Source organism: Phoca vitulina, unplaced genomic scaffold, assembly GCF_004348235.1.
Source record: "Phoca vitulina isolate PV1807 unplaced genomic scaffold, GSC_HSeal_1.0 scaffold118, whole genome shotgun sequence".
Lineage (NCBI taxonomy): Eukaryota > Metazoa > Chordata > Mammalia > Carnivora > Phocidae > Phoca > Phoca vitulina.
This window is the reverse complement of record NW_022589821.1, coordinates 1,020,595-1,048,180: the sequence shown is the minus strand read 5'-3', so window position 1 is coordinate 1,048,180 and position 27,586 is coordinate 1,020,595. Positions and strand designations below refer to the sequence as shown.

General features: G+C 55.4%; 5 protein-coding genes across 9 annotated transcripts; all 5 read right to left on the bottom strand.

Annotated features, from left to right (window-relative positions):
• Window positions 1–229: 229 nt before the first annotated feature.
• S100A6 (S100 calcium binding protein A6) lies at window positions 230–1,397 on the bottom strand. The gene is made up of 3 exons (XM_032398694.1): window positions 1,303–1,397; window positions 808–966; window positions 230–468 (listed from the first exon to the last, which is right to left on the bottom strand). Exons 2-3 carry the CDS (start codon window positions 943–945, stop codon window positions 334–336), a joined length of 273 nt encoding a protein of 90 aa, XP_032254585.1. The 5' UTR covers window positions 946–966; window positions 1,303–1,397; the 3' UTR covers window positions 230–333.
• Window positions 1,398–2,473: 1,076 nt separating this feature from the next.
• S100A5 (S100 calcium binding protein A5) lies at window positions 2,474–5,799 on the bottom strand. Its single transcript, XM_032398720.1, has 3 exons — window positions 5,760–5,799; window positions 4,403–4,552; window positions 2,474–2,711 (listed from the first exon to the last, which is right to left on the bottom strand). Exons 2-3 carry the CDS (start codon window positions 4,538–4,540, stop codon window positions 2,568–2,570), a joined length of 282 nt encoding a protein of 93 aa, XP_032254611.1. The 5' UTR covers window positions 4,541–4,552; window positions 5,760–5,799; the 3' UTR covers window positions 2,474–2,567.
• Window positions 5,800–7,994: 2,195 nt separating this feature from the next.
• S100A4 (S100 calcium binding protein A4) lies at window positions 7,995–10,141 on the bottom strand. 3 transcript variants are annotated; one of them, XM_032398678.1, is made up of 3 exons: window positions 10,095–10,141; window positions 9,053–9,208; window positions 7,995–8,280 (listed from the first exon to the last, which is right to left on the bottom strand). In XM_032398678.1, exons 2-3 carry the CDS (start codon window positions 9,191–9,193, stop codon window positions 8,116–8,118), a joined length of 306 nt encoding a protein of 101 aa, XP_032254569.1. In that variant the 5' UTR covers window positions 9,194–9,208; window positions 10,095–10,141; the 3' UTR covers window positions 7,995–8,115. The 3 variants fall into 3 exon arrangements, with proteins under 3 accessions (XP_032254569.1, XP_032254572.1, XP_032254570.1); XM_032398681.1 differs by lacking the exon at window positions 10,095–10,141 and adding an exon at window positions 9,388–9,526; XM_032398679.1 differs by lacking the exon at window positions 10,095–10,141 and adding an exon at window positions 9,316–9,433.
• Window positions 10,142–11,804: 1,663 nt separating this feature from the next.
• On the bottom strand, window positions 11,805–13,317 carry S100A3 (S100 calcium binding protein A3). The gene is made up of 3 exons (XM_032398636.1): window positions 13,259–13,317; window positions 12,382–12,527; window positions 11,805–11,969 (listed from the first exon to the last, which is right to left on the bottom strand). The coding sequence occupies exons 2-3, from the start codon at window positions 12,520–12,522 to the stop codon at window positions 11,805–11,807; spliced, it is 306 nt and encodes a 101-aa protein (XP_032254527.1). The 5' UTR covers window positions 12,523–12,527; window positions 13,259–13,317.
• Window positions 13,318–23,070: 9,753 nt separating this feature from the next.
• S100A2 (S100 calcium binding protein A2) lies at window positions 23,071–27,586 on the bottom strand. Of its 3 annotated transcripts, none has more exons than XM_032398689.1 (3): window positions 27,489–27,586; window positions 24,135–24,282; window positions 23,071–23,307 (listed from the first exon to the last, which is right to left on the bottom strand). In XM_032398689.1, the coding sequence occupies exons 2-3, from the start codon at window positions 24,273–24,275 to the stop codon at window positions 23,155–23,157; spliced, it is 294 nt and encodes a 97-aa protein (XP_032254580.1). In that variant the 5' UTR covers window positions 24,276–24,282; window positions 27,489–27,586; the 3' UTR covers window positions 23,071–23,154. The 3 variants fall into 3 exon arrangements, with proteins under 3 accessions (XP_032254580.1, XP_032254581.1, XP_032254583.1); XM_032398690.1 differs by lacking the exon at window positions 27,489–27,586 and adding an exon at window positions 26,338–26,456; XM_032398692.1 differs by lacking the exon at window positions 27,489–27,586 and adding an exon at window positions 25,248–25,291.

The following is a 27,586-nucleotide window of genomic DNA, read 5'->3' as shown; positions in this document are numbered from 1 at the left end:
CTCTTTCCTGGGGACCACCTGACTGTCCCTTAAGATGCCTTCGTCCAGGGCGAGACCCTTTTCTAATTCATGTAAAGGCACCTTACGAGCTAGCGGTGGCCTGGTCAGGGTGGCCCCAGGTGTGGGTCATTGCTGAGTCACTCCCAGAGGTGACCATGAGCAAACTCTGATGGCTGGCACAGCACCACGAAGAGGAGGGAACAGAAATCACTAGAAGCCAGGACACGGAGGCAGACAACCAAAAAAAGATATTTATTGAACAGTTACCCACCACTGGAGGCAGTTGACTTAGGCAGGCCCGATGGAGGGTGTCTCCACCTTCCTGATTTATTTTCAGCCCTTGAGGGCATCATTGTAGATCAAAGCCAAGGCTCCCAGGAAGGTGACATATTCCTGGAAGTTCACCACCTGGTCCTTGTTCCGGTCCAGGTCGTCCATCAGCTTTGCAATGTCAGCATCCTGCAGCTTCTAGCATGTCAGAAAGGGAAATCCAGACTCAACGTGATGAGAACCTTGGGTTCTCTCCCTTTCCCCCTTCTAGGCAGCCCTCCCTCACACAAGTGGCTGTGCACTCTCTTTGTCAAAGACACTGAGTCCACCTTGGGTTCACTTGGCTTACTTCTCCTCCGCTCCTGCTCCTCACTAGGGAGAGTACCAGGCTGAGAGTATTAGGAATTGACCAATGGTCCCAGAAAGCTATGTGGACTTGGGCCCCAGAGTGTGGATAATGGTGAGCCAGATGCACCTGGCGACTCTCCCTCTCCTCACCCTGCTTCTAAAGGGCAGAGGACGAGGGGCCTTACTCACCGCACCAATGGTGAGCTCTTTCTGGATCAGCTCCTTCAGCTCCTTCTTGCTCAGAGTGTTCTTGTCACCTTCCCTGCCCGAGTATTTATGGAAGATGGCCACGAGGAGGCCAATGGCCTGATCCAGGGGGCACGCCATGGCTGGGCACTGGGCTCAGAGCTGGGGGCGGAAAGGCTGGTCAGTGCCCAACGGCCTCCCCACCCACCCACATCCACATTCCCCAAGTGCTCTGTCCCCACCCGCATCGGTGTCACCATCAGGAGTCAGCCCAGGGCTTGAGGGGGAAGGAGAGGCAGACCTGAAGGCCCAGAGGAGAGAGGTGGTCAAGGAGCAAATAGGACCACAGCTGAGAGCTAGCCTCCAGGGGTTCCAGAAGTCGGGGAGTATGAGGCGGGCCGCGCTGACACACCCGGGGCACACCCCTCCCGCAGCCCGGGGGCCGATTCACCCCAGGGCGGGCGGCCACGGGGACCCGGCGGCCCCGCAAGGACTCACCGCTTAGCCGGGAGAGCGTCCAGGGACCGGCAGGGCGGTGGCCAGCGCGCCTTTTAGCGGCCGCCGAGCGGAGGCCGGGCGAGCCAGAGCCCACCCCTCCCGCCGCCAGGCCCCCAACCCCCCCCCGCCCCGCCCCCCCCCGCCACCCCCCCCCCCCCCCACCCCCAGGCCAGCCCCATCCCGACCTCCGCCCCGCCCTCAGGCCCGCCCCGTCCAGGCCCGCTGGGCGCCCGCGCCCGCACGACACACCCTGGTGGCCCCCAGCCCTCCGCGCCTCCTGCGTCGAGCTGTTCCGGGTTCCCGGGATGGAACCGGGATCCCAGGGGAGACCGTTGCAAGTCAGGGACATCGAGCTCCGGCAGCTCCTTGGTCCGGGGGGCTCCCCAGAGCGTGTTCAGGGTCAACCCCCGATGAAGGAGAGGGATCAGCCAGTGGTCTATAGGATATGATTTAAAGGACATCTGGAACACCCACCCCTCAGCAAAAACAAATTCCCACCACCACCCTCACAACCATTCCTCCCCAACCGCACCCCCTCCCTCCCCACCCACACCCCCACACCCCAGCCTGGAATTCCGCCTTCAGCCTCTTGCCGGGCGATGTGCACACTGGCGCTTGCCTGAGTTATGTACCCTCCAGTGAAAAGGTTTTCCAGATCCTCTCCTGAGACAGGATTTTCACAGGGGGAAGTGGAGACAGCAGAAGCACTGAACCCCACAGATGATCGTGGTGGGGTGGGTAGGGTTAGCTGCCGAGGGGGAAATGGCAGAGAGGGAAAGGGGGCTGGCATGGGGTGTTGTCCCGGTGGCCTCCTGTGGCCTCAGACTGGCTTGTCCACCACTGCCCTCAGGAGCCTCCCCCAGCTCCCTTACTGCGTATGCTCTATCAGAGCACTTCCTCTTAGCTTTCTCTGGGAGGCAAGTGAAAGCCTGGCCCAACTTCCCCATTTTCCGGAGAGGCAAAACTAAGCCCAGCAAGCTCAGTGACATCCACACTGAAGAAGGGCAGGAAGTGGGGTGGAAGCCCAGGACCCTAACTCCCAGAGGCTCTCAACCCACTCAAGGAGAAGTTCTGCCTTGCCCCACCCACCCCCAGGCAAGGTGGACAAGACATCTTCAAAACCAGCCAGGAATGGAAAATCTTTATTTCCTCTGCTGGAAGGGAAGGCTGAAGCAGGGTCCATCCAGAAGGGAGAGGAGGACAAGGGGCCAGAGAGGAGCTGTGAGAGAAGTTGCAGAGACCAGGGGGAAGGGGCTGAGCCCTGGTCATTCACTGTCCTCCAGGAAGAAGTCGTTGTAGGCCATGCACAGCGTGGTCAGGAACACCGAGTACTCCTTGAAGTCGATCTCCTGGTCACTGTTCTTGTCCAGGCTCTTCATCAGGTCATCAGTGCTGCTCTCCTTCATCTTCTTCAAGGGCCCAGGGAGAGGGACAGGTCAGCCACCCCCCCAGCCCTGCCTCACCACTGCACGGTGCCACCCACCCCCTGGGAAGGCAGTCTCAGGGTGATGCTCATCTGGGTCAGCAACATTCTGAACATCTCAACCCCCAGCATCTCCCCCAGCCCACACCCAGCCTGGGGCCTGGCCCCATGCAGTGACCTGACTCCTGAATCTAAGCAAATGTCCGTAGGAAAGCTGGTCCAATCTCCCCTTTCCTCAGCACTTTCCACCATCCAAAGAAATAATCATCTAGATTTTATACAGTGTCCAACAGAAACGCCTTGGTGACTATGTGGCACTGAGCATGATTCAGACTTCTTCTGTCTCTGTAGCGGATAGTTGAGAACTGACCCAGACAACACGCCATGAGAGCAGTGTGCCGGGGCCCAGAAGCCGCCACAGCCTCCCTTTGGGGAGAGCCTGCAGCACACCTGTGTGACGATGAGGACCCGGCTCAGCCATACTCTGTCTGTCCCCTGCTCTCCCAGCCCAGCTCCACCAAGAGGATGGAAACAGGGTCCTCTGGTGAGACAGGAAGAAAACACAGACCTGTTCTGCCCTCCCCTCTTCACTGCCCTCAGCTCCCACTTCTTCACAGGAGACAGATGTCAGGACAAAGGGAGGTGGAAACAGCTTCTCTGTGACACGGTCCTTGCCCCCTGTCTGGGCTCCTGTTAAAGTCAAGCCTTCCCCAGGGCCTCTGTTCCCCTGTAATTAACCCCTAGGGGACCCGCCACCCCTCCCTTTGCCCTCGTTAACTCCAGGATGCAGAGAGCCTGGCAGGAAAGCTGGAGGGCAGGCTTGGTGAAACCCACACCTGCTCCAGTCCGAAGCCCAAAGGGGAGGTTCTCTCCGGGGAGGCCCACCAAGGTTCACAATGTGACTGGAGAGGCCCCCAAGCCTGGATTTTCAAGGAAAAAGGAAGGACTCTGCCTCTTACTAGCTGGGTGTCTTTAGACAAGTTAGATAATGTTTCTGAGCCTCTATTTTTTTGAACTGTAAAAATAACATAACTTCCTCATAGGCCTTCCCCTTGGTCAGCCGCCTCCCACCATCTCCATCTGGCAAGAAACAATCTGTCTCCTTCCAACCTTGTGTTCACAAACTAGAAGAATGATCCTTTTTGTTCCCATGTCAGTGCCAGCTGGAGCCCTGGATGTACCAGGCACACAGGTGAAGGCCCTGCCCTTGAGCTGTGCACAGCTCAAGCTGGGCACCCTGGTGCCTTGTCCCCCACGATTCCTCACACAGGCTCTTCCACGGCTGTGTGGGCCTGGCCTCAACAAAGAAGGCTCCCTGACCTCTAAACCTTCACACAGGCTATAATTCACCCTCTGGATGCTGCCCTTCCTCCTTCCCAGTGAAACCCAACTCGTCCCTCATCACAGAGGTCTTGCATCTGGTGGCCCAAGATGTCCACCTTCTTCATTAGGTCTCTGTCAGTTCCCTTTGGCCATCCTGCTCCTGGCTGAGACTAGAGCACTCGGAGGGCAGATGTGTGTCCCCTATTCTGGGTCTCTACAGATGCAGAACTGGTGCTTCCTACCTCACAGAAGGGGAGCCCCTGCCAGTGGTATGGTGCTTCCTCTGTTTTCCTCCCCCCCCATGGTGTACACAGGGAGAATTCAGGCTTTGGGGTGGGGGTGACAGTCACCTACCTCTCCAAGACACAGCTCCTTCTTGATCAGCTCCTTTAGTTCCTTCCTGCTCAGGGTCAGTTTGCTGCCTTCTCTCCCCGAATATTTATGGAAAGTGGTGACCATAGTGGTCAGGGCCTTCTCAAGAGGTGTTTCCATCAGTGTGTGGCTCTGGAGGGTGAAGGGAGAGGAAAGGATCACCATCCTGGGGAAGCCAGACCTTCTGCTTCCCCTATCACTAGCCCAGCCTCGAGGTTCTCTCTCAAGGACCAGAAACTAGAACCCAGATGACACAGAATCTACCAACAAGTGGACCCAAATGTACCAGAACAAGTTGTAGTAAGACCCGAGGCAAACGTGGAACAGCCAGAGCCATGAGACCAGCCAGCCCCCAAAGGAGCCTACACACTCTCCTGCTTAGGAGATGCTGGAAAAGGGCTCTAGGGGCAGATGACAAGATGACCTCCCCAAAGATGAACTGGTGGCAGATGATGGAGCCGAGAAAGGGCCCCTGGCCCATCTAGCTTGGACACTCATCTCCCAGAGGCAGCCCTCACCCCAATCTCCCTCCTTTGCCCCAGTGCCTGAATCACCTGATAGTGGGGAGTGTCCCATTATAGAAGTAGAGGACAGGGCAAACAGAGAGTCCAGGGTTTGGAGGGGCCTGGGGCTGGAACTGGGAGATAAGGTCTCAGCAGGAAACAGAGCAGAGGTTGCTGGACTTGTCCAGCTGGTCTCAGTCTCTGGCCCAGAGAACTGCACGCAACTGGCACCAAGAGGGGTGGGCCTATCAAAATCTCCAGGACCCCTCTGATAGCTATATCCAGAGGTTGGGTTTGAATGTGGCCCCCCATGTCCATCAGCACAGCCACACCCACCCAAGGGAAGAGGGAGCTCCCATGACTCAGACTTGAAAACCACTTCCCCTTAGGAAGGAGGCAACACCCAAGAAACTTGGGGGCTCCAGGTTAATCTGTGTGGAGTCCAGAGCAAGAAGGAAGAAGCAGCTGGCTCTCACCTTCAGCCCAAAGCCCCCCTAGTGATTCTTGAACTGGATCTGTCATTCACCTCTCACCACCCCAAAACCTCAGCATCACCTGCCCCCCTCCCCCGCTCCAGGAGACTCAGCCAGGACCACAGGGGAGGGAAGGTTCTCTGGGCGTCTGCAACAGCATCCTGGCTGGTTCTGATCACAACTCCATGCCTAGAGCCACTTGTCAAGAAATTCTGATAACCACAGCTCCACACTCGGCCCTCCTTCCTGAGCGCATGCCCACTCATCATGCCAGGCCTTCCACAAGGCTTGTCATGGTCTGGCCTCATTGCCCTCCTTGCCCCAGCGTATAGATGAGCAGGGAGGTGAGAAGGAAGGACTCACCAGGGAAGGAAGCAGCAGACAACCCACACAGCAGAAACAGGCTCCCTCCCACCACTCCCTGCCTTTGTTCCCTTGCTCTGGTCCCCAGGAAACCAGGGGAGGGAAAGAGCCAATGAGAAGGAGAGGGACCTGAGAAGGCCCAGGTCAGAGCCTCATGGGACGGGGCTGGGGAGAAACCCCTCTGCCAATCTTGCCTTCCTTGTTTCCAAACAGAGGGGAAGGGGTCACATTGAGTTCATTGCGGCACACACATCTTCAGTTCCAGAAGCTTTGTTTTCCCAACCAAAAACTGGCACTCAATCTGATGGGACAAGAGGGTAGAAGAGAAACCAGCTGCCCCGGGGAAAAAAGACCTAGGAAATGTGGACCAAACACAGGGTATCTTCTCTCACCCTAGGCCACTCTCCACACTGGGGCCCTCCCATCCACACCAAGAGCAGAGCAAACACACCTTGAGATGGGAATCCATGAGGGATGATGTTTCCTGCCAAGGGCATGAAAGTCAAGGTCAAGGTCATTAGCAAGTACGGAGCCTAAGGTTTTTAAAGGGCTTTTCTTTTTTATTTATTTTTTTATTTATTTATTTGACAGAGAGAGACACAGAGAGAGAGGGAACACAGCGGAGGGAGTGGGAGAGGGAGAAGTAGGCTTCCCGCTGAGCAGGGAGCCCGATGTGGAACTCGATCCCAGGACCCCGGGATCATGACCCAAGCCGAAGGCAGACGCTTAACGACTGAGCCACCCAGGCACCCCTAAAGGGCTTTTAAAAGTGATTTCTTCTAAGCCTCACTCATCTTCATGGGAAAAAATTGTCAGAGACTTGGAATGGTAGCTTGGGAATCAGGGACCGGGAAGGGGCCCAGGAAGGGTAGGGCCAGGTGATGGTGTAGAGGTTGTGGATTGGGGAAGCAGGTTCGGGGGGCAGGAAGGAATGGGGCAGGGGGCAGGGAGAGTTGCCTGAATCCCAGGAGAGACATTGTTCTACCACCAAGTAGTTCAAGTATGAGAACAGAGCTGGTTAGGGGCTTGCACCTAGGGGTGCTGCAGCCCCACCTGGCCTGCTTGGGCACTCCCCCCTGCGCCCACTCTGCCCCACCCCCATTGGCTAGGTTAGAGAAGCAGCAGGGACTGGTCGCTGAGCAACAGGAGTTTCGGAGATAGAGTGATGCAGGAGCAGTCCCTAGGGGAGGGCACTCCCTTGGAAGATGGGTGGCCAGGGGCCAGACAGGAGGGGAGGAGGCAGGCTTTTTCCTGGACCAAAATCCTACCCAGGCCTCTGCAGTCACACTCTGAGGGAACATCTGAGTCACCTGCCCCACTGCTCTGACACTTGAGAGAAAAACAGGATATAATGAGAAGGAAGGGGGAAAGCTTGAAAGGTCAAGGGACCAAAACCCCCTGCTGCCAGACACCACATTTACTCACCTCCTTCCTAAAGGCCCCCACACCACCAGGGCCTGGCCTGGAAGTCTAACTTCAATCACCCACCAGCCTTTAACCTGACGGGATGCAACATCCTGCCTGATATTTTCTGGGGAAAGAAAAATCTCAATTTCATTTATCAGATCATGTGTCTGGAATTTCATCTCCAAAATTATGGCTACCTCCCACCATCTCCCTCATTTCCACCCCAGCTACTATCCTCCACTCATCCCTTTGAGGTCCTTTTGTCCTTCTCTGAAGGACCATGACCCTAACTGATAACAGCCCTCATTCCAGGGTCTCTGGGGCAGGGACAACAAAGGTTGAGAGGGTGATATTCTCAGGCTGCTGCAACGGTGTGGCCTCCTTCCACGCGGCCTCCCTGACCTAACCATGGACAGGATGGACTCACCCATCCCTGGGTTGGAAACCAGGGCACTGGAAGGGGCCCACAGGGCAGGGCCCTCCTGATTCAGCTCCCTGCTCCAGGGCGCCCAAACTCCATTCCAGGCCCCAACCAGGAGCAGATGTGAACTTCAATCCCTCCAGAGGCAAGGCTGAGGTGGGAGGGGCAATTCTGCTGGCAAAGACCCCACAGCTGGGGCTTTCCAAGCCTTTGGGGGTTCTTTTCCCTGCCCTCGGCCCCATCAGTCAACTCCATCATGCACACACAAGGACAGTCTTCCATTCACCCCTTCCCCCCCACCTTCACTAGTCTGCTCTCCACAAAACCGCTGCCCACTGCCTGTGCTCCCCACCCGCACATGTCCCTCAGCCCCCACCCCAGACCCAGAGTCTCTCAGACCATCAGCCTCAAAGCTTCCAAGGATCTTTATTGAACTTGGTCCACATCGTGCACACATCTGGTGGAGCCGGGGTGAGGTCCCGTGCCCTCTACCAACAGGTAAGTTACCCCCCACCCACACGGGGGCCTTCACTTCTTCCAGGGCTGCTTATCGGGGAATGCTTCGAAGAACTCATTGCACATCATGGCAACGCAGGACAGGAAGACACAGTACTCCTGGAAGTCCACCTCTTTGTCCTTGTTGCTGTCCAAGTTGCTCATCAGCTTCTGGAAGGCAGCTTCATCCGTCCTTTTCTGCAGGGAAGAGGCGACAGGTAGAACCACAAAGTCTGGGGATGGAGCCAAGACTAGACCAGGTTTCCATCTTCAGATGGGAGCTCAAGAAGGCACAGCCACTCCCTGGGGGCCCGCCCTGGGGGCCCTGCTTTGGAACCCCAGCTCTCAGGGGCTAGGCTGGGGCCACAGAAGATCACCCCAAGGGGTGAGGAACTCTGAGTACCTGCGCATAGCTGGAGAAGGGGACCACAATGTCTTCCCCCAAGGTAGTTCCAAGAATCCAACTAGACAATGGTCATGAAGGTAACATACAAACTGCATAAAGTTTGATATAAATGGGAGCTGTGAATGCTCAGGAGCATAGGCATGTGTCTCCATAACTGTGTCTTCACATGCACAGAGACTCAAAAATTATTCATTGCTGGACTGATGGTAAACATCCCGGTTTGTGGATCTCAGCTTTGCACTTTCACTACCTTAGGAAGTTCCTTAGCCTCTCTCAACTTTTGTTGCCCTTCAGTTGAGTTGTACAAAGCACCTGGCGAAGTCTGGCGGGCGTCCTACCTGTTCGTTCCCAGCCCTCTTCCTGCTGGGCTCCAGGAAATGAGCGGCGGGTGCTACTGTGTTTCCAACTAGAGCAAGCTCTCTGCCCGGATGTCCCCATCTCGGTGACAGATGCCAGCTGTAACTACGACTCTGCCAAAACACTGGTGCCCCCCCCCCAGGCCTTGCCCCTCCTCTGTGGAGAAGGGGGCACACAGGGGCATACTCCCAGGCAGTAGCCACTCACCCCCAAGAAGCTGGGCAGCTCCCGGGTCAGCAGCTCCTTTAGTTCTGACCTGTTGAGCTTGAACTTGTCACCCTCCTTGCCCGAGTACTTGTGGAAGGTGGACACCATCACATCCAGAGCCTTCTCCAGGGGGCATGCCATGGTGGCAGTCAGGATCTGAGGACAGGGTCCCAGAGACACCCTTATCTTCCCCAGCCCCACCCTCAGAATGCCCCACCCCACTCCCATCCCTCAGGGACCACTTGGTGAGACTCTGCTCTCACCAGAGGGGGACCCCAGAAAGGTGGGGCTCAGCTCCTGGTGGAAAGTGTGTGCTTCGGGCCACCAACACTGGCCAGGACCGCTGCACAGGCTCTGGATTTCAGGCAGCCTTGCTCAGGCTGGGCCTCACCAACTATTCCCCACCCCCCAGTACTCCCACGACCACAGCAGCCCCGCCCTGCCCCATTCTCCCCCTCCCAGGGCTGCTGGAGGCCTGCCCAGGGGCCTGCAGCGGAAAAAACCAGCGGCCTAGCCCTAGAGTAGGGAGGGGCAGGGTGAGGTGGCAGGGGCAGGGATGCAAGGGAGGGGTGGGGAGGCAAGCTCCCTTTGGCTGGGCTGCTGGGTGCAGAGCAGATGCCCATAGGACACAACCAGACAAAAGGCCAGTTCCCTTCAGTTTTCTTCCCACACCCGAGTGTGCACACACAGGCTTGTGCAACCCAGCAAACACAAGCCAATGTGCAGACCCACAGGTCACACACACTACGGCGACAGCATGTACAAAGCCCAGCATCTCATTACCACCCAGCTAGGTCAAATCCAGCCACCTGCACGCTTCTTGTTTTGTTGGGTTTTTTCTCTTGCATGTGCATGCAGGTGCGCAAACACACACACACACACACACACACACACATCCCACCACAGGGCCTCCTCATCAGAATCTCACGCTGGACCCAGTTAGCACATCTGGCCCCCACCAGCCACTCCTTCCTCTGCCCTGAGCCTGACCCCAGCTTCAACCTGACACCCCTTGTGTGCTAGTCAGGAGACCACGACTCACCAGGCCAAGAGGGAGGAGGAGATGAGGAGAGAGGATGCGAAGAGAGAAAGAGTGGGGAAAACCCAGCGGTCTGTCCTATTTATACCCTGGCCAGGCCCTGCCCATAGCAGGAGTTGGGGAAGAGTGAGAGACAGTCCTCCTGTGGGCCCCTCCACCAGCCCAGCTGGAAACCCAGCTTCCTGCCCTGGGTAGGCACACTGGACAATGGGAGAGCCCACACAGGCAGGGGTCTCAGTGGGGTGGGCACTCCCCAGTGGGCACAGCTCAACCTGAATTTTAAGGAGCTAGAGGAAGTCTGTGCCTTGGGTATGGGGGACAGGGAAGAAGTGGTCCCACTGGGCAGCTAGAAAGGGGGATACAGGGGAGGTGAGTGATGGGTGAGAAACTGCCCTGGAAATGCCCGTGCTGGCTTAGTTGGTAGATCATGCTACTCTTGATCTCTGAATCTCTTGAGTACAAGCCCCACGTTGGGCATGGAGCCTACTTAAAAAATAAAATAAAATAAAATCTTGAAAAAAAGAAATTGCCCTGGAAATGTGGCTGCCCAAGCACTAAGGAGGGGACCCCAGGCTCAGTGTTGTGGTACGGCTCTTGCTGCCCTTTTCCCCTCCCCAAAGGGCGCTCTGCCATGCTGAGTGAGGTCCAGGGCAGGAGCTGGGGGTCTGGAGGAGGAGCAAACCAACAGCCGAAGCTGATGCCAGGACCACCCCAGGCATGTCAGTGGACGAAGGTCCTGGGTGCAGTAGTGATGGAGTAGGGAGTAGGAGTCAAGTGTGGGGCTCAGGGATGGACAGCAGGTACCCATAGGACTGGGGAGAGGGAGGGTATCAGGAGGGGCTATCTAGAGTTGGGAAAGAATTAAAATGAAGAGTGCAGGTTGGGGTGGAAAGTTAGAGAAGAAATGGCACAAAATGGGGAAGGCAGGGATCAGGGTCACCCTCTCAGAGTGGGGTATGAACTCAGGTTGACCGAGGATCAGGAGTGGGGGGCTAAGGCCCTCAGCTGGTTATGGCTTCAGGGATGGGTTCTGGCTCAAGGTGCCCCCTTCCCCCTCTGATGCAGGGTACCCCTCCCTGGCCAGGAGCAATACCCTAGTCAGACCTCAGACACCCTAATCCTATTAGTTCTGCTCTCTGGGCTCCCACAGCCAGGCCAACAAGCCCGCCCCACCCCTACACCCCACCCTCCTCCTCAGAACAGCCTTGCTGAGGACTGAGCACCATCCCCAGGGAATCTCGGGCTGCCCTGGCGTCCTCCTTGACAGCCCGGGGGAGCTTCTCCTTCAAAGGCCCCAGAGAGAGAAAGAGACACCCCCAGAGCCCCTGGACATTGTCCTCCTATTGACCCCGCCCCTCCCACTGGAGATGGAGACCATGTGTTTCCGCTGGGTTGACACCGCCCTCGGCCTCCTGCTGTCCAGCACGAAAGACCAGAGAGGAGTGAGGACTCCGCCCCAAGACCCGGACTGTCAAAAGAAGCAAGCCAAACCAAGTGACACCAGTTCTTTATTAGGAGTTAAAAGGGCCTTGTGTGTGCAGGGCAGCCTCCCCCCCCTCCCGTCACAGCCTCAGGGGGCAGGCAGCAACTGACTGCTCTGCGTTTTTCTAGCTGTGATCCTGGGGAGGTCCCCTCACGTCCCCAGCCTCATGGGTAGGCCCGGCCAACGTATCAGGTCCTGCCCCAGCAGACCCCTGCCCATGGGAGCAGAGCCTACTGGGAGCAGGGGGGGTCAGGGGGACAGTCCTTGAAGTAGTCGTGACAGTAGGTGCAGAGACAGGCAAGGGAGCGCACGTACTCCACGAAGTCCACCTCACAGTCCTTGTTGGTGTCCAGAACACTCATGAACTTATTGTAGTCACACTCTCGCAGCTTGGTCTGTGCAGGGGGAGGGGGAGGGGGCAGGTTGGGGAGGGAGCATGCCACTTCCCGCCCTCCCCTCCTGGGCGGTCCCACGCCTCCCACACCCCTCTGGGGGCCAGCCTCAGCCTCCTGTTCTGGTCATTCGCCCATGTCCATGCCCCCCACACCGTCCTTCTCAGATCCCACTGTCTGCCACTGAGTGTCTCTCCCTCTGTCCGCCGAGTAGCGCTGCAAAGCAGCAGGTGTAGCGACTCTCCTTCCCGTCTCACAGATGAGGACACCGGGACTCCTGCCACGTCCGTCCCCTTTCTGGTGTCCCCTCCTCACAGCCTCGCCGGTACCCCACTTGCTCAGAGCTTGCCCCCGGGTCTGTCTCTGCAGAGTCCAGGCAGTGCTCCCCCGCAGACTGGCCACCCCAGGTGCTCACCGGGGTCCAGGTGGGCAGCTCGTTCTGCAGCAGCTCCTTGAGCTCTGCCTGACAGAGCTTGTGCTTGTCCCCGCAGCGCCCTGAATATTCCTGGAAGGTGCACACGATGACAGCCACCGCCTGCTCCAGAGGCCTGGCCATCCTCACTGTCAGAGAACAAGGGTGTGACACTCATGCCAGAGGCCCAGGGCACCTCTGCCCAGGGCGTTTCCCAGGGACTGCTCCCAGACCTTAGTCTCCACCAGGCTTCGGGCGGGCCCCACAAGCTCCCCTCTGAGCAGCCCTCCCTGACCACTCCGGCCCCTTCTAATTTATTTCCCTACTACCCCATTGTTATTTTCCTGGATGGAGGTCTTCTTTCCCTAACATCATTGCAAATTCCTCAAGGAGAGTGCCCCACCCCCCAACTACACCCCCACACTGGGGATCCTTGAGGACTCCCTGACTGTCTACCTTCTCTTGTCCCTGACACCCAGGAAGGGCTCAGTCCCACTCTGCACCCCATGAGACACAGCCTCCTGACCTTTAGGACCCAAACTCCTTCCGTAGGAAATAGCACAAGGAGACCCTTGCCCTGTGTGCCCCATCTTCAGGCCCTTGGAGAAGCTAGGCATTCTCAGGGAGGGGTCAGGTCTGAGAGGAACCCCCACCACCTCACCACCACCACCGTCACCCATCCCTCCTCCCGTGAACTCTGCTTGGGATCCCCTGTGCATCAAACCAGCCACGCAACCTCAGATGAGCATGGACACTGGGTGTCAGGGGCCTTAGCTGTAAACTGGGGTTCATTCCGCCTCTCAGGCCTACTCAGGGACCTGAACCGGCAGTCCACAGAGAGAGTCAGCTCAGGTATTTACCGGTCTGTGATTTGCCCTACCTGAAGCTGTCTCCCTGCTTCCTGGGGTCGTGAGATAGAAGGCTCTGCATAGGACCAGCCTGTTCTGCCAGAGGGGCAGGCTTTCCTGGAAGTGCCCGCCTCCCCCCAATCCCACCGCCTTCTGGGAGGCTGCCTCCAGCCTGGGGAAACCCTGAGGCAGTCGGGAAGGCAGTACTATTCCCCTGTGAGCCTAGGGCCTTGTTCCCCCAGGGGACAGGAGGGTGCAGCAACGCTGCCAGGCCATGGCTCTGTCCCTGATGCCCCTCTGCTGGGTCCTGTGGAGCAGAAGGCTGGCAGGGCTGGGGGCGGGGCGATGGGGCAAAGCACTGCCTGTGGTCTCTCCGTGACAGCCCAGCGTTGGGGCAAGGTGTCTGTGTTCCCAGCAGAGGAAAGGGCCACACACGCAGGGAATAAGGAAACTCCGAGGTGCTCAGCGGCCCCTCTGGGTTCCTGCCAGCCTGGCTGGCACCACCACGGTTGCTCTTTCAGAAGCTGGGTGCCTGGAGACCGGAGGGAATCCTCTCTTCCCCATGAAGCCCCGACCCCTGCCAGATCTCAGCGCTCCACACCCCTAACCCAAGCTTCCAGACAGCCCTTCGCTGTACAAAGGACCCCCGAGCCCACCATATCTGGCATCCCTCACCAGGCCAGTCCCTGCTGTGCTTGTCCCTCTGCGCCCATGCCCAGACCCTGAGCTGCCCTGCCTCCCAATCCAGGGCAGCACCCAAGCAGCTGGTACTCACCGCTGGTGTTGGTTTCAGCTGTAAGAGGCTAGAGACAGGACATCCCTATTTGTAGCTTCCCAGTGAAGGAAGGGAGCAATTATGGGGGCCCAAGTAGGTCAAGCTGAGGATGCCCCCAGGGGCTCCCCTGCCTCCTTCCCTGGCGGCCCTTATTATAGGCCCCACCAGCCCACCCACCCATGCATACATCAAAGGCCCATTCGGGGCCACAGACACAACCCCCTTATTGTCCGCCCCCAGAGCTGGGAACTGGGCACAGCAACCCCCCCAACCCTTTCCAGCACAGTTGGAGGAGACAGACTGGTCCATCACATCCACCCCCCCCTTCACTCTAGAAGCACACATAGCTTCACCCTTAGAGAATCCCTGTGCCAGAGGGGATCTTGGGGAGCATCTGCTTAGCCCCCCATCTGCAGGTGAGAACACTGAGGCCTGAGATATCCTCCCTGCCTGACCAGGTCAATGGTTCTTGGTCACTTTGGGCTATGGACTGCTCTCTCCCCTGAGGAGACCATCTGCAGGGTGTCTGGAAGAATAGGAGGAAGGAAGGCAAACTCTCCGAGGGGCCCTTCCACAGTCAGGCTGACTTCTCTGCGGCCCGCGCCCCACTGCCCTAAGGGCCGTAAGTGGGCCATAGAACCTGCGGGCTTCCCTGTGCATACAGCCCCTAGGTCTGTGTCCTGTCCTCTGTTCCCTGAGGTCTGATGGGATGGGGCCTGGGTTTCCTCTGGCCTTTAGCTGGAGTATGTAGCCCTTTGGGGTCCCAGCATTATGGGGGCTGTCCCCCTTGTCTCCCCTCCTCAATAAGGCCTGGGCGTCAGCTTCTGTCTTCCTCACCCCACAGACTATGAAAGCCAAAGGTCGTTTGGGCTCAGCTTGGCCAATGGTCTTGGGGCATGAGGGGCCCTGGTGCCCTGCTCACCCCCTGGAGTTGGCTTTCTCTTAGATTTTGGTCTCCTCATTCCCTACTGCCCTGTGAGCTCCTCATTGCTTTGAAACATGTTTTTTAATTCTGTCCAACATTTTTTGTTGTTTTTAGTGGGAACAGGCAGAGACCACCATATTACCAGAAGTGGAAATCCCTCCATATCACTATGACTCTATTCCCTCTCTCATGCCCCCCAGCCTGAGAGACCCTTCCCCATTTCATAGCAGGAGAACCCAAGACCCAGAAGAGTGTGTAGAAAGTGGAAGAGGAGGTCAGCACCCAGGCCTCTGAGGAAGCTCGGTGCTGATGGAGGCAAACAGAGAGCTCATGATACCTTGATCCCAGCCCTTCCCCAGAACCCAAACCTTGCCTCTGCATCCTCTCCATGAGGGCTCAGCCCCTGTGGGTGAGGGGGGCGAGCAGGGGGCGTGTAGGGAAAGGAGAGCTGTGATTAGCCCTGTTTTATAGGCAAAAGGTTACAAGGAGGAGGGGACAGAAGTGGGGGCCAGCAGTTACTTCGCTTCTAGGCCAAGCACCTGTTCCGGCCTGTGATTTCGCGGCTCTGCTACCAGCCACCTCCCTGCCACAGGTCACCCCACCCTCTGGGCCTCACTTCCCTCATCTGTCAATGATCAGGGATAATAATGGTGACCACTTCATAGGATTCCTGTGGGGCTTATACGAGTTAATGTGTATAAAGCTCACAGATAAATAGTGCCTGGCACATAGTAAGGGCACAAATGTTAGCTGACAGGTGGGTAACTTGTCCGACGTCACACAGCTAATAAGTGGCCAGCCTAAAAGCCATTCATTATTCATGCAGATATTTAAAGGCACCTGTCCGAGGCATTATGGGCATAGTCATAAGCAAGACACATCAAGCCTGGCTCTGTGGAGATGACGACCTAGTGGGGGACACAGGCGGTAACAAATAAAGGGACGCTCGGCTGGTGGTGTCAGCGCTGGCAGGAGCCAGAGCCAGGGCCAAGGGACAGAGGCTGGTGGCGGGCTGGCATTGTATGTGGTGGTCTGCTGAGTGGCAGCCTGCTTCTCAGAGGTCCTTCACATTCCTCAGCCTGCTGCACTTTCCGGAAGGATGCTGCCCCTTTGTCGGCCTGCTGCGGGCGAGGGGCAGGAGCTCACCCAGGAGGGACAGGCACTTTGGGGTTGGAGGACCGTCGTGGAAAGGGCCCTTCACCAGACCTCCCCTGCAAGCTCCACCACCCTCTTGCCACCTGGCCTCGAGCTTATCCTTTGCCTGGTTTGGGCCTAATTTCCTTGCCTCCAAAATGGGTTTGGAAAATTCCTACCCTAGGACCTCCATGTGAAAGTGCTTTATGTCACTCACTGTTACAGCCTTCCAGCCCACTGAGACCCCTCAATGGAGGCGTCAGGGAGAGGGGAGGCAGAGGAGGGAACAAGGCCCTCCTCACCAGGTCATTTTGTGCAGCCTTCTTCGGCCTCCACACAGGGCGCGGGTAAAGCTGCAAACCCTCCTCCCCTGCTTTCCTGAGTTCTGGCAGCGACGGGAATCTGCCTGCCTGTTGGAAGGCCTTCCCAAGCAGTTGCCCTGAACCCCGCTTTCTGCAGTGGTTCCAAATGGACCTCACACTAACCATCCCTCTGAGGCCAGTCGGGGGCTGCGGTCGTCCTTTCCCACCCTCTGCTGTCCGCTACCTCCTCTTGCTTCTCTACCCTTGGGCTCTCACTGGAGCTCCCCCGCTGCGGGTGCCGGAGCTAAATGCTGAGGTGTGCACTTCATCTGGAAGGTGAGGGTCTCTCCCTGGCCTGTGGGTGTGAGGGTGGGAGTAGATGCATTCTGCCTTGACAGGATTCCCTACAGTACTGACCCTCCCCCTTCGCCTTCCCCCTCTCCCTCTCCTTCCTGCCCCTCCTCTCTCCACTGCCCCCACCATCACCACCAGGGCCTTTGAAAGGCTCCTGGGAAGCTGTGTTGCCCTTTCAAGGTCAATGTCTGGTTCTGCACCTCAGGGAGAAATAAAATGAAGTGTCCTAGAGTACCTGGACATTCACGTACTTGTTCCAAAAGGACCTGGGCCCAGGGATCAGAGTGAGCACCCCCAATCCCATAGCCCCATGGGGCCAATGAACTGCTGTCAGATTGATCCACCTTCTTTCTCATCATCTAAGCCCCATAAGGGGAGGTGAGAAGGGGGGATTTAATTACTGGGGCTGGAGCCGGGAGGTCTTTGCTGGGGAGAGGGTCTGAACTGAGACCAAGGAGAGCCTGTGGAGCTTAGAATACTACCTCTTTTGATGGCCGAGCCAGTTATGCCCATTTCCCAGATGGGATCGGTGAGTCAGTGGAGAGCTCATGTGACCTGAAGACAGGAGCACAGGGAGCCCTAGTTCAGTCTTTCCCCTGTCTCAGAAGCCACCTTTGACGTCAATATCTCTTTTCTTGGAGGGTTAATAGGCTGCCAAGGGTAGACCCTAAAGAGCAAAGGCCAAGGGGACAGCAAGCCCTGATGGGAGGCGCGGCTGTCCTAAGGAGGGTCTCCCAGCTGCAGCTCCAGGAGAAGGGAGGAAGCAACCTGTCCGACGTTCCTTTGAATGATGCCATTTTCTGGACTCTTCTGCTCTCTGCTTCAGCAGAGATTTTGTGGGAGGGCTGTTAAGACCAGCTAGGTAAGTCTGGTGTTTGTTAAGTCTGTCAAATGCACAGAAGGAAAAGAAATTAGCCCCATTCAGGGGCACCTGGGTGACTCAGTCGGTTGGGCGTCTGCCTTCAGCTCAGGTCATGATCCCAGGGTCCTGGGATCGAGTCCCACATCGGGCTCCTGGCTCAGCAAGGAGCCTACTTCTCCCTCTCCCTCTGCTGCTCCCCCTGCTTGTGCTCTCTCTCTCTCTCTTTCTCTCTGTCAAATAAATAAAAACATATTTTTTCAAAAAATTAGCCCCATTCAGTGCCCAGCCAGCTGAGGCCAGTCTCCACCAGCCAAAACAGTCCAAGAATGGGGAACTGAGCCCCAGCAGAAGCCAGGATCCATTGTGAGTATCCAGACCACCAGCAAGTGAGCCAGGTTTCCCCTTGATTCATCAAGAGACCAAGAACATCTGGACTGTGCTCACCCGGGTCCGCTTCCCTTCCCACAAAGCCTAAGGCTGTGGAGGTGGCCAGGGGAAAGGAGGGAGGCCCACACTGCTCCTCCGTATCCCATGTTCCATAGAGGTGAGGTGTTTTCTTACAGACCTGGGTCAAGTCCCAACACTGCTCCTTATTCAACGTCTCCCAGCCCATTTCCTCTTCCGTGAAGTGCAGTTACCACCGGCACACCCGTCATCTGATCGTTCTGGTGACGCGAGGAGACAGTGCTCCGCAGGCCCAGCAGAGAGCCCGGCCAGAGGGAGAGTCCAGGAACGTCAATGCTGCTCCCTCCCCGTTTCCTCTCTGTGACGAGGGTCTAAGGACAGACCCTCTCCAGGGAATCCAGAGGCCAAGTGACACTGCATGGAGTTGCTGAGAGAGCCGCTTTGGGCTGTGCATCACCATCAGCACCACTCCCTGACCTACTTCTCCTAGCTCTGTCTCCTACAGGACATGAGGGAGGTGGGCTTCTCTCATTGCTAGGCCTGCCCAGCCTGCCTCACCAGCCCCAGATGTGCAGTTAAGCAGAACAGTGAGAACAAGCAGGTTGTCCAGGCACCCTCGCACTCGGGTCCCATCCATCTCTGGGCAGGTCTAGTCTGAGGTACTCTGAAAGCGGTCGCCAAGCATCAGAGTTTCCCAGGGAAGTAAGAAAACAATTCAGGAAAATATTATATTGTCTATTGCTTGTCTACTATCCATCCCCTCTTTCCTTATTATGAAAACCCATTTTGGGGGTGCCTGGGTAATGCAGTGGGTTGAGTGGCCAGCTCTTGGTCTCAGCTCAGGTCATGATTTCAGGGTCCTGAGATCGAGCCTTGCATTGGGCTCTATGATCAGCGCAGAGGCAGCTTGTCCCTCTCCCTCCACCTCGGCCCCACCCTCTGCTCCTGCACACGCGCGCTTGTGTGCGCACTCTCTCTCTCAAATAAATAAATAAATAGAATCTTAAAAAAAAAAAATTTTTTTTTCTTTCAAAGTGTCAATATGCCCAGGTAAAAATACTTGGTTGCAGCTAGGTCCAGTCTTATTACATCCTTAAGACCAAAGAGCTGCAAGTGGAAATCCCTGGAGAGAGCACTTTTTGCATAATTAAAAGGCAAAGTCTGAAGGAAAGCTTTTTGCACCTTCCAGACTGGAACATGGACAATGAAACCTGGAGATACAGCAGCCATCTTGTGATCACGAAGCAGCATGCATGAGGGGAAAAGCATATATACTATAGGTTATGGAGCAAAAAAAATTGAAAAGGCACTTGGTGTCATATAGCATCTCTGCACCCCTGAACGAACCCTGAACGGCCCACCCCAGACTTCTTGTTATGCAAGACAATTAAGCACCATGGAAATAACCATGCAACTCATAGCTGAATACATTCCAAACTGGTAGAGAATTTTACATCTGAAAGTGGAGTCCTCAAGTAAAAGAATCTAAAAAATACAATTGGCTAAGTGGAGGAGGAAAGACAGAGAGATACAAGAGCCGAATACGTCCAGGCTGGAAAGCCAAAGACCCTTGTTACAAAATGACAAAATATTTGGTTGAACTGTTCATTGATGTATCTTGGGATGCAGACCAAATAGAATCCTAAATGTAGTGATAGAGGAAGTGGTAGGAAAAGTTTAGAAAGTTAACATGAGCTGGTTCCTTGCAAGAGGGAGACGCTGCTACTACAAACACCAAGCAGCTGCCATTGGCTGTGGGATCAGGTAACAAGTGAAAGCTAGAGGGACCTCAGGAGGCTAGCAGCAATAATTTGGAGGGCAGTGAGGAAAGTGTTACTGAAGGCTGAAGAAAAGGTGACCCCTAGGGACACCTGGGTGGCACAGTCGGCTAAGCGTCTGCCTTCGGCTCAGGTCATGATCCCAGGGTCCTGGGATCGAGCCCCACAGCGGGCTCCCTGCTCAGCGAGGAGCCTGCTTCTCCCTCTCCTTATGCCTGCCGCTCCCCCTACTTGTGCTCTCTCTCTCTCTCTCTCTGTGTCAAATAAATAAATAAAATCTTAAAAAAAGAAAGAAAAGACCCTAATATGTAGTCATGGAATTTCTGGGAACATTACAGTCTATGGTAATAGGAAAATAGAAAGCGTACCTAATGAACTCATGGATCCAGCTGAGGAGATGTTTAGACAGAATACTGAAAGTGCCTTCTTCTTCTGATGTCCATGATAAAACAGGAGAAGAAAGAGATGACCTAAGAAGGAACTGCTTAGGTTTTTTAATATAATATAGAAATATAGAAATACAGATGGCCCAGAACAGTCTTTACGGCCAGCACATGGCTCTCAAAGTAATAAATGGCTTCAGGGCAAAGGTCAAATCCAGGGCCTTGCCAATAGAGAGGGACGCAGGGTAAAAACAAAGTCAAAGGTAGAGACTTGGAAAGATTTAAAGGCAAGTCTCACAGATCTCAGATAAGCAAGTTGGCTTCTAACAATTTTGGAAGTGTGCCTCTCAGACACTTCCAGACAAGAGGGCCTTTCTCCCAGCTTCCTGATTCTCAGTCTAAGGTAGGGAGGGGCCAGTCTCAGAGAGATTTCTAAGTGTGGCATTAGTCTAATTAAGTGAATTATGTTGATACACAGGAAGCCCACAACATTTTTTTTTTTAAGATTTTATTTAATTTGACAGAGAGACACAGCGAGAGAGGGAACAGAAGCAGGGGGAGTGGGAGAGGTGAGAAGCAGGCTTCCCGCTGAGCAGGGAGCCTGACGTGGGGCTCTATCCCAGGACTCTGGGATCATGACCTGAGCCAAAGGCAGACGCTTAACGACTGAGCCACCCAGGGGCCCCTAGCCCACAACATTTTTAAAGGAATTACATAGGGCGCCTGGGTGGCTCAGTTGGTTGAGCGACTGCCTTTGGCTCAGGTCATGATCCTGGAGTCCCGGGATCGAGTCCCACATCAGGCTCCCTGCTCAGCAGGGAGTCTGCTTCTCCCTCTGACCCTCCCCCATCTCATGTGCTCTCTCTCTCATTCTCTCTCTCAAATAAATAAATAAAATCTTTAAAAAAAATAAAAAAATAAAAAAAATAAAGGAATTACATAATCCTGGGCTGAAAGGGACAGAGACAGTTCAAACAAAAGAAGCTTTGGGTTGTCAACTTCCTTTGGGCAGGGGGCAGCTGAGAAAGCTACAAACACAGACATTTCTTATGGAAGATAAAGAGTTAAAGAGAATGAAACCAACAGCCTAGAGTATGGACCCAAGGAGAACCACTTACAGGGAGCAGAACTGGGCCCTAATCAAGAATCTGGTGGCATGTGTCTGACTCAATTTCAGAACTGCTATGGACCAATGACACTTTTGTGCCTTTGATCCACCACCACCCCTTTCTGACTAGGAGTGTTTATTATCTGTCTGTCTCACCTTTGTGCATTGAATGTATTGTTCATAGACCTTCAGGTCAAGGGAATTGTTCTTGAGGAGCTGATTAGGGCCTGACATAGATAACAAGACCCTGGACCTCACGTTGATGCCTTAACAGGGTGAGACATGGTGGGTCTTGGGAAGGAGGTGACTACATTCTGCACATGGTTGCTAGAAGTCAGACTATGGGATACAGTCTCCCAAGATGGCCACGTCAGTTTTGTGCTACTGCTCCTCACATGAACACATGGAGCCTAATTCTCTTCCCCTTGAATCTGGGCCAGCCTGATGACTTGCTTGATCAATAGAATGCAGCAGAAGTGATGTTCTTGGATTGCTGAGATAAATCTTAAGAAGCCTCACAGCCCCCATTGGGACCCCTTGGGATGCTCACTTGGGGGATCCTCCCTATCAGAACCTAGCTGCCATGCTCTGAGAAGCCCAAGCTACATAGAGAGGTCATAGGTAGGCATTCCAGATGACAGTTCCAGCCGAGCTCCCAGCTTACAACTGGCACCAATTGCCAGGCATATCGAGTAAGCTACCTTGGAAGTTGAATTGATTTGAACTTTCAGATGACTCCAGCTCCAACATCCGTCTGCAACCGCATGAAAAGTCCCAAATGAGAACCTCATTGACTGATTGCAGTCTCCATACAGAAACTTGACAGATAATAAATCTGTTTTAATTTACCAAGTGTTGGGTGATTTGTAATGCAACAATAGGTAACCAGAACAGCATCTCTAAGTCACTGAACCAAACCTGAATTCCATACCTCAGACTTATTTTATAAGGCATTTAAATGCCAATTTATTTATGCCATTCTTAGTCGGGTTTCCTGTACCTTACAACTGAATACATTCCTAACTGGTAGAGAATTTGGTAACTAAAAGTGGGATCCATTAAAGAGAGAGAGAGAGAATCTAACATGTGTAATTAATTGAGGAGAGGAAAGAATAAAATATGAGGACCTCACCTTTGCTGGCTGGAAAGTCAGTGACTTTGTTAGGAGGTGGCAAGGTGTTCGGGCATGTTGTCACCTGATGGACCTTAGGGTGCAGAACGGACGGCAACCTCACTACAAGTTTAGGGAAAATGGTAGAAAAAAATCAGGATGCCGATATGAACTAGTGCCTGATAGCTTCCAACAGGAGAAGAATGAACTCGAACTAGAGCCCATCTGAAAGCAGATATCAAAAGAAATACAGCTTTGCTAAAACAGGGCCGCTGCCTATGGCCCGCAACCTGATAAGAAGTCTTTACTGAGCAGGTCTGCTGGGTTGGTTAGACCACCTTATGCCTCTGGAGCAGATCCTAGTACAGCTAATTGTTCACAGCACTGAATGTCAAGGTCTGTCCTTCGTTCTGAGTGTATCCTTCCTTCTTTGTTAGTCTTATCTCTTTTTATGAAATGACAGTGATGGTGGATGGTATTTGCCTTTTTTAATATCTTTATTGGGAAAAAAAAAGTTAGCAAACTATCTCAAATTTCTACTGGTACTTGAAATCCCAAAGTCTGGGACTCAAGGCACAGCTCTGGCCTTGGGGAGATTTCCAGAAGAGTCAGAGCCTAGAGGGGGTAGGATCTAAGGAGGCTCTCATTTTCCAGCACCCCAACTGAGCCAGCCAGGGTATGGGGCATCACTGAGCTATTAAAATATGATCAACAGATAAGTTTATTGAGTACAAAGGATAGCTAGAGTCCTCGTGGGTCCAAGAGGCCCATAGCAAAGCAAGAGCTCTGCTTCAGGGCCGGTCTGGGGAGTCCTGGAAGAACTCATTGCACATGATAGTGACAAGGGCCAGAAAAACAGCATACTCCTGGAAGTCCACCTGCTGGTCACTGTTCTCATCCAGATTGCCCATCAGCTTCTTCAGGCCCTCCTCATCCACCTTCTCCTGAAAGTGAGAAAGAATGGTTCAGCAGGCTGCTCTCCACCCACCCCCACACCAATCACACACCTACTGGTCAGAGCCTAGCCCTCTCTTCGCACTGGGCAGTGGGTAAGTGGTGGGCAGGGACCTCCTGGGAGCTACAGAGAGGCTCTGGGAATGAGGACAGGTAGACGTTCACTGGGGAGGGTCTCCAGCTGTCCCTGCTGGGAGTGAGGAGCACCCAGGTACTCCCTGAGCCCAACAAGGTGGGCATCACTACCCCCACTGTGCTGATGAACAAATTAAAAATTTCTGAATTCAGAAAAGGCAAACTTTTTAATACCAGCCAAAATGAAACCAAATTAGAAAAGCTTAACAAAAAAAATTTTTTAAAGGAATAAAGGACATGCCCCATAAGTTCAAAGCCTGAGAACTGACTTTGAATTCTTCAGGAGTCAATATGAGGCAGGTGAGGGGCAAATTGAAAGTTGACTGCATTTTTCTGCCAACTGTCCCAGGGCGCATGTGTTAGCTGGGCTCTTCTCTCCCTACATACCTTCTTAGTTTGGCATATAACATGGAAACTAAGAGCGAGAGAGCTGTGTGCTCTTGGGCAGTCACTTCCCCTCTCTGGGCTTTGGTTTGCTCAACTCAGTGAGGGGATTGGACAGCTGGATGCTGAGGGCCCTGACAGCCATCCATCCTCTGGAGAGCCGCAGGGACGGCAGTGACAGGGCACTCACACGTGGGTGGGCCTCGGCCCCCTCTGTGAGGCTGCGCCCTGTGTTTGCATCAGCAGGCAGCCCCCACACATACATCAGGACCCTCCCACCCCAGCCAGCCCCACTCACCCCAACAAAGCTGGGCAGCTCCTTGTGCAGAAGGGCCTTCATCTCCCCCTTACTCAGCTTGAACTTGTCACCCTCTTGGCCAGAGTACTTGTGGAAGGTGGTGACCATCACAGCCAGTGCCTGCTCCAGGGGACTGGACATCTTGGATCTGGGGCCACAGGGGTGGCAGGTGATGGAGACACTTCATCCCAGCCCGCAGGACACTCTGCCCTTGTGCCCCAAAGTGCCTCTCCAAACCCCTCTCTGCATCTCCCGAGACTGTTCCTCCCTGAGGAGTCATCTCCCCCATAGACGAGGGACCCCCAAGGCCAGAGGAAGTATCCTTGGGCAAGTATGTTTCCTCCACTGGACTAAGGACTCTCAGAGGATAGGGATGAATCTTCCCTCCCAGTAGAGACCTCTGAGCCGGGAGGGGGAGAGGGGTACTGTCTCTATCAGACAGGTGAAGGCCACTGAGCAACCCTCCCCACCAGGAAGGATCCTACTGAGATTGGTACTAAAGGAATTACATGTCCTGGGCCCTGGGAACAGCAGGACAGAACTCAGAGGCCATCTTTTCCACAGCTCTGCCTCTGAGAATGCTCTGAGCAGCCCCGGGATGCTTAGGGGGGAGTCCTGGGGTAAGGCCCCAGTACCTGGTGTCAGGGGCAAGTAAAGTCCTGGGCCCATCCGCTAGCTCTGCCTTCTCAAGGGGGAGGAGATGGGAAGCAGCAAAGGGCAGGGACCCAGGCAGGCCCACGCACTTGAGATCCCTGGCTCTTGTCCCTTAGTCCTGCTAGAACCCAGGACTTTGCAAAAACAAAAACCAAACTCAAGACTCTTGTTAAAGCACCACCCTCCACACCTCATATTCCTAGGCCCAGGCCCCCAAGAAGGGTCTCTAGATTGAGATGCCTAGACTGTGAGACCCAAGAGAAGGCCTCAGAGCAACCCCTAAACTAAGACCTCACAGAGGAGCCTGGAAAAAACTCTCAGTCGGACACTTCACATAAGGTCCCCCAAAGGGAGAGACCCAGAATGAGGGAACTATGGAGACAAAGATTAAGAAAGAAGAATAAGGCAGAGACCCCTGGGGTCCCCCCAACCAGCCCTCAGCAAGACAGAGGCACTCACCAGACCAGATGACAGAGGCTCTGGAAGGAAAGCAAAGGGCCAGGCTCCCACACTGGGGTTTATATGCCTGCCCCACTGGCCCCCAGCCTGGCATTTTAAGGAAATCAAACCTGCCCCAACCTGATCCCGCTGAAGCCTGGCCTCCTGCCACCCCCACCCACTCCCTGCCAGCCCCCCACCCCAGACTCTGCCGCCCCCCCTCTCCCCCCCACCGACTCTGTCAGCCGCACCACCAGCTGGACGAGAAGGCCCCACCTAGGCCGCGGAGGGGAGTGGGAGGTGCCATGGGGAAGCAGGGTAAGGGGCCGTCACCCCTGTTTGCACAACTAGAGTCTCGTGCCAGGCCTTGCTCGTATGACACATGCTTGCGGGCCGCAGCTCATTTGTGAGTCAGAGGATACAGGCACCCAGGGACTTCCCAGGCCTGTGTGTGTGTGCGTGTGTGTGTGCGTGTGTGTGTGTGCGTGTGTGTGTGCGTGTGTGTGTGTGTGTGTGTGTGTGTGAGCACGCGCGCACGCGCTTGCAAGCTGACTTTAGGGACTCCCGGGGGGAAGCTTCGTAGCTGGCAACGGAATTCCTCTTGGTAAGGTAATGAGGGATGCGTGTGCCTAAAAACAGCTTGAAAAGCCCCCGTGGGTAGGAAGGCATCTGGAAGGAGGCAGGGAAGCCCTGAGAGACCCTCGCAGTGGGGGTGAGCAAGTCAGTGGGAACTGTAAGGAAGCCCCTGGAGGTTCGAAACGGAGAAGGGAAGGCTTGGGGGGTGGGCAAGTGAGGAGGGGCTGGACAGCTTCCCAAGCGGAGGCCTGGGCTGGGGCAGGCCACAGCCATGGCCCTCCTCACCCCATCCCTCCAGGCTCCTCCCCATACCCAGAGAAAGGCCAACACTGCAGCCATTCAGGACCCAGCCCAGGGGCGGGGTTTTCAGAGAAGAGCGGGCTTCATGCTGCCCCCTCCCAGGCGCCCCTGCCTACTGCTCTTTCTACCTCCACCAGTCTGGGCACCGCCCTTCCGGCCGCAAGCTCCCCTCCCCCTTCCAGATGTCCAGCAGCTTCTTTCCCCTCCCCCAACACCCCAGTCCTAGGTGACTCACCCACTGTTCCAGGCCCAGATGCCCAGGCAGTGACTCAGCGGCACCCGCCTCCTCCCTGGAGGCCAGGGCAGCACTTGGAAACCCCAACCCAGCCTGGGAGGAGAGGATGCTGGCACGGAGACCCTTCATGGGCCCCGCTCTGGGAGCTTTGAGTTAGACACCACAGAGGAGCTGGGACTGAGAACTGACAGGGTCAGATGGAAGCCAGGCTGCCCTCTCCTGGGGTCACCGTGGGACTCAGGGCAGCCTGAACAGTGCAGATGGCGTCAGGCCTTGGAGCTCCCGGTGTCCCCTCCTGTCCGAGGCACATGGACCCCTCATGCTACTGCTCCTCCCTATCAAACCCCATTTCATGTAGAGCTTGAAATAAAAGTCCTTCACCCTGAGGGTAAAGCCCAATGGGTGCAACGCACTGCTTTTCGAAGCACTTCCTCCGTTTTGCCTCAGGACGTGAGAGAAGGCCTCTCAGGCTCAGGTATCGCAGCGGTGCCCATGGCTCCTCCACGAAGCCTGGCAGCGAGGTGCTTGGACTCTGGCCCCAACCTGCTTTCCAAGCCCCTCTACACACACCCTAACTGCCTGGCTCACCGCGTCTTGAGCACATCATGCATGCACCCGGCGCGCTGGGACCCCCGGCTTGTCCTGACCCCTGCTCCCCACATCTCTTCCTGTTGAAATCCCAGCTATCCTTCAAAGGCTGGGTAAATGCCACCTACTTCATGGAGTCTTCCCCGGGCCCAGCCAGATTCCATCTCTACCTGCTCTGTCCCATACAAGGACTCCTTTTGTCCTTGTGCGCTAGAGCATCTGCCCTGGGCTGAATCATTCGAGTGCTTGTCTTCTCTTGCCCTCACCCCCACACGGTGAGCTCACTGGGCAGGGTCTTACTCGTTTCTGCATGAACAAAGGGTCTCACACACACCCCGTGCCAATGCAGTGGGGGCACTGGGGATGGTAGTTAGGAGCCAAGGGGCCTTCTCGTCTCCCAAATCACACCACGGACTCTGTTACCAAATCCTAACTTCCCCAGGTCCCAGGAGTGGCACTTAGACCGCGGGCTGGAAAACAGCTCCCGGAAGCGGCAACCCCTGAGGGAACACCCGCTCTAGCCCTGGGGCCCAGGGAGGGAGGGAGCTGAGGGAGTGCCTCACCAGCAGGGATGGAGGAAAGGTCAGAGAGCCACAGGAACAGAAGGACTGTGAAGGGAATGAGAGAGCAGAGAGAGAGCCACTGACTACCAGGGGCAGCT

Bases quoted from the DNA above. Each gene is read 5' to 3' on its own strand.
- S100A6 (XM_032398694.1), bottom strand. From the start codon at position 945: ATGGCGTGCCCCCTGGATCAGGCCATTGGCCTCCTCGTGGCCATCTTC. The intron at 469-807 runs GTGAGTAAGGCC...CTGACATGCTAG, and splicing joins AAGAGCTCACCATTGGTGCG to AAGCTGCAGGATGCTGACAT.
- S100A5 (XM_032398720.1), bottom strand. From the start codon at position 4,540: ATGGAAACACCTCTTGAGAAGGCCCTGACCACTATGGTCACCACTTTC. The intron at 2,712-4,402 runs GTAGGTGACTGT...GGGCCCTTGAAG, and splicing joins AGGAGCTGTGTCTTGGAGAG to AAGATGAAGGAGAGCAGCAC.
- S100A4 (XM_032398678.1), bottom strand. From the start codon at position 9,193: ATGGCATGCCCCCTGGAGAAGGCTCTGGATGTGATGGTGTCCACCTTC. The intron at 8,281-9,052 runs GTGAGTGGCTAC...TCTTCCCTGCAG, and splicing joins AGCTGCCCAGCTTCTTGGGG to AAAAGGACGGATGAAGCTGC.
- S100A3 (XM_032398636.1), bottom strand. From the start codon at position 12,522: ATGGCCAGGCCTCTGGAGCAGGCGGTGGCTGTCATCGTGTGCACCTTC. The intron at 11,970-12,381 runs GTGAGCACCTGG...CCCCCTGCACAG, and splicing joins AGCTGCCCACCTGGACCCCG to ACCAAGCTGCGAGAGTGTGA.
- S100A2 (XM_032398689.1), bottom strand. From the start codon at position 24,275: ATGTCCAGTCCCCTGGAGCAGGCACTGGCTGTGATGGTCACCACCTTC. The intron at 23,308-24,134 runs GTGAGTGGGGCT...TCTCACTTTCAG, and splicing joins AGCTGCCCAGCTTTGTTGGG to GAGAAGGTGGATGAGGAGGG.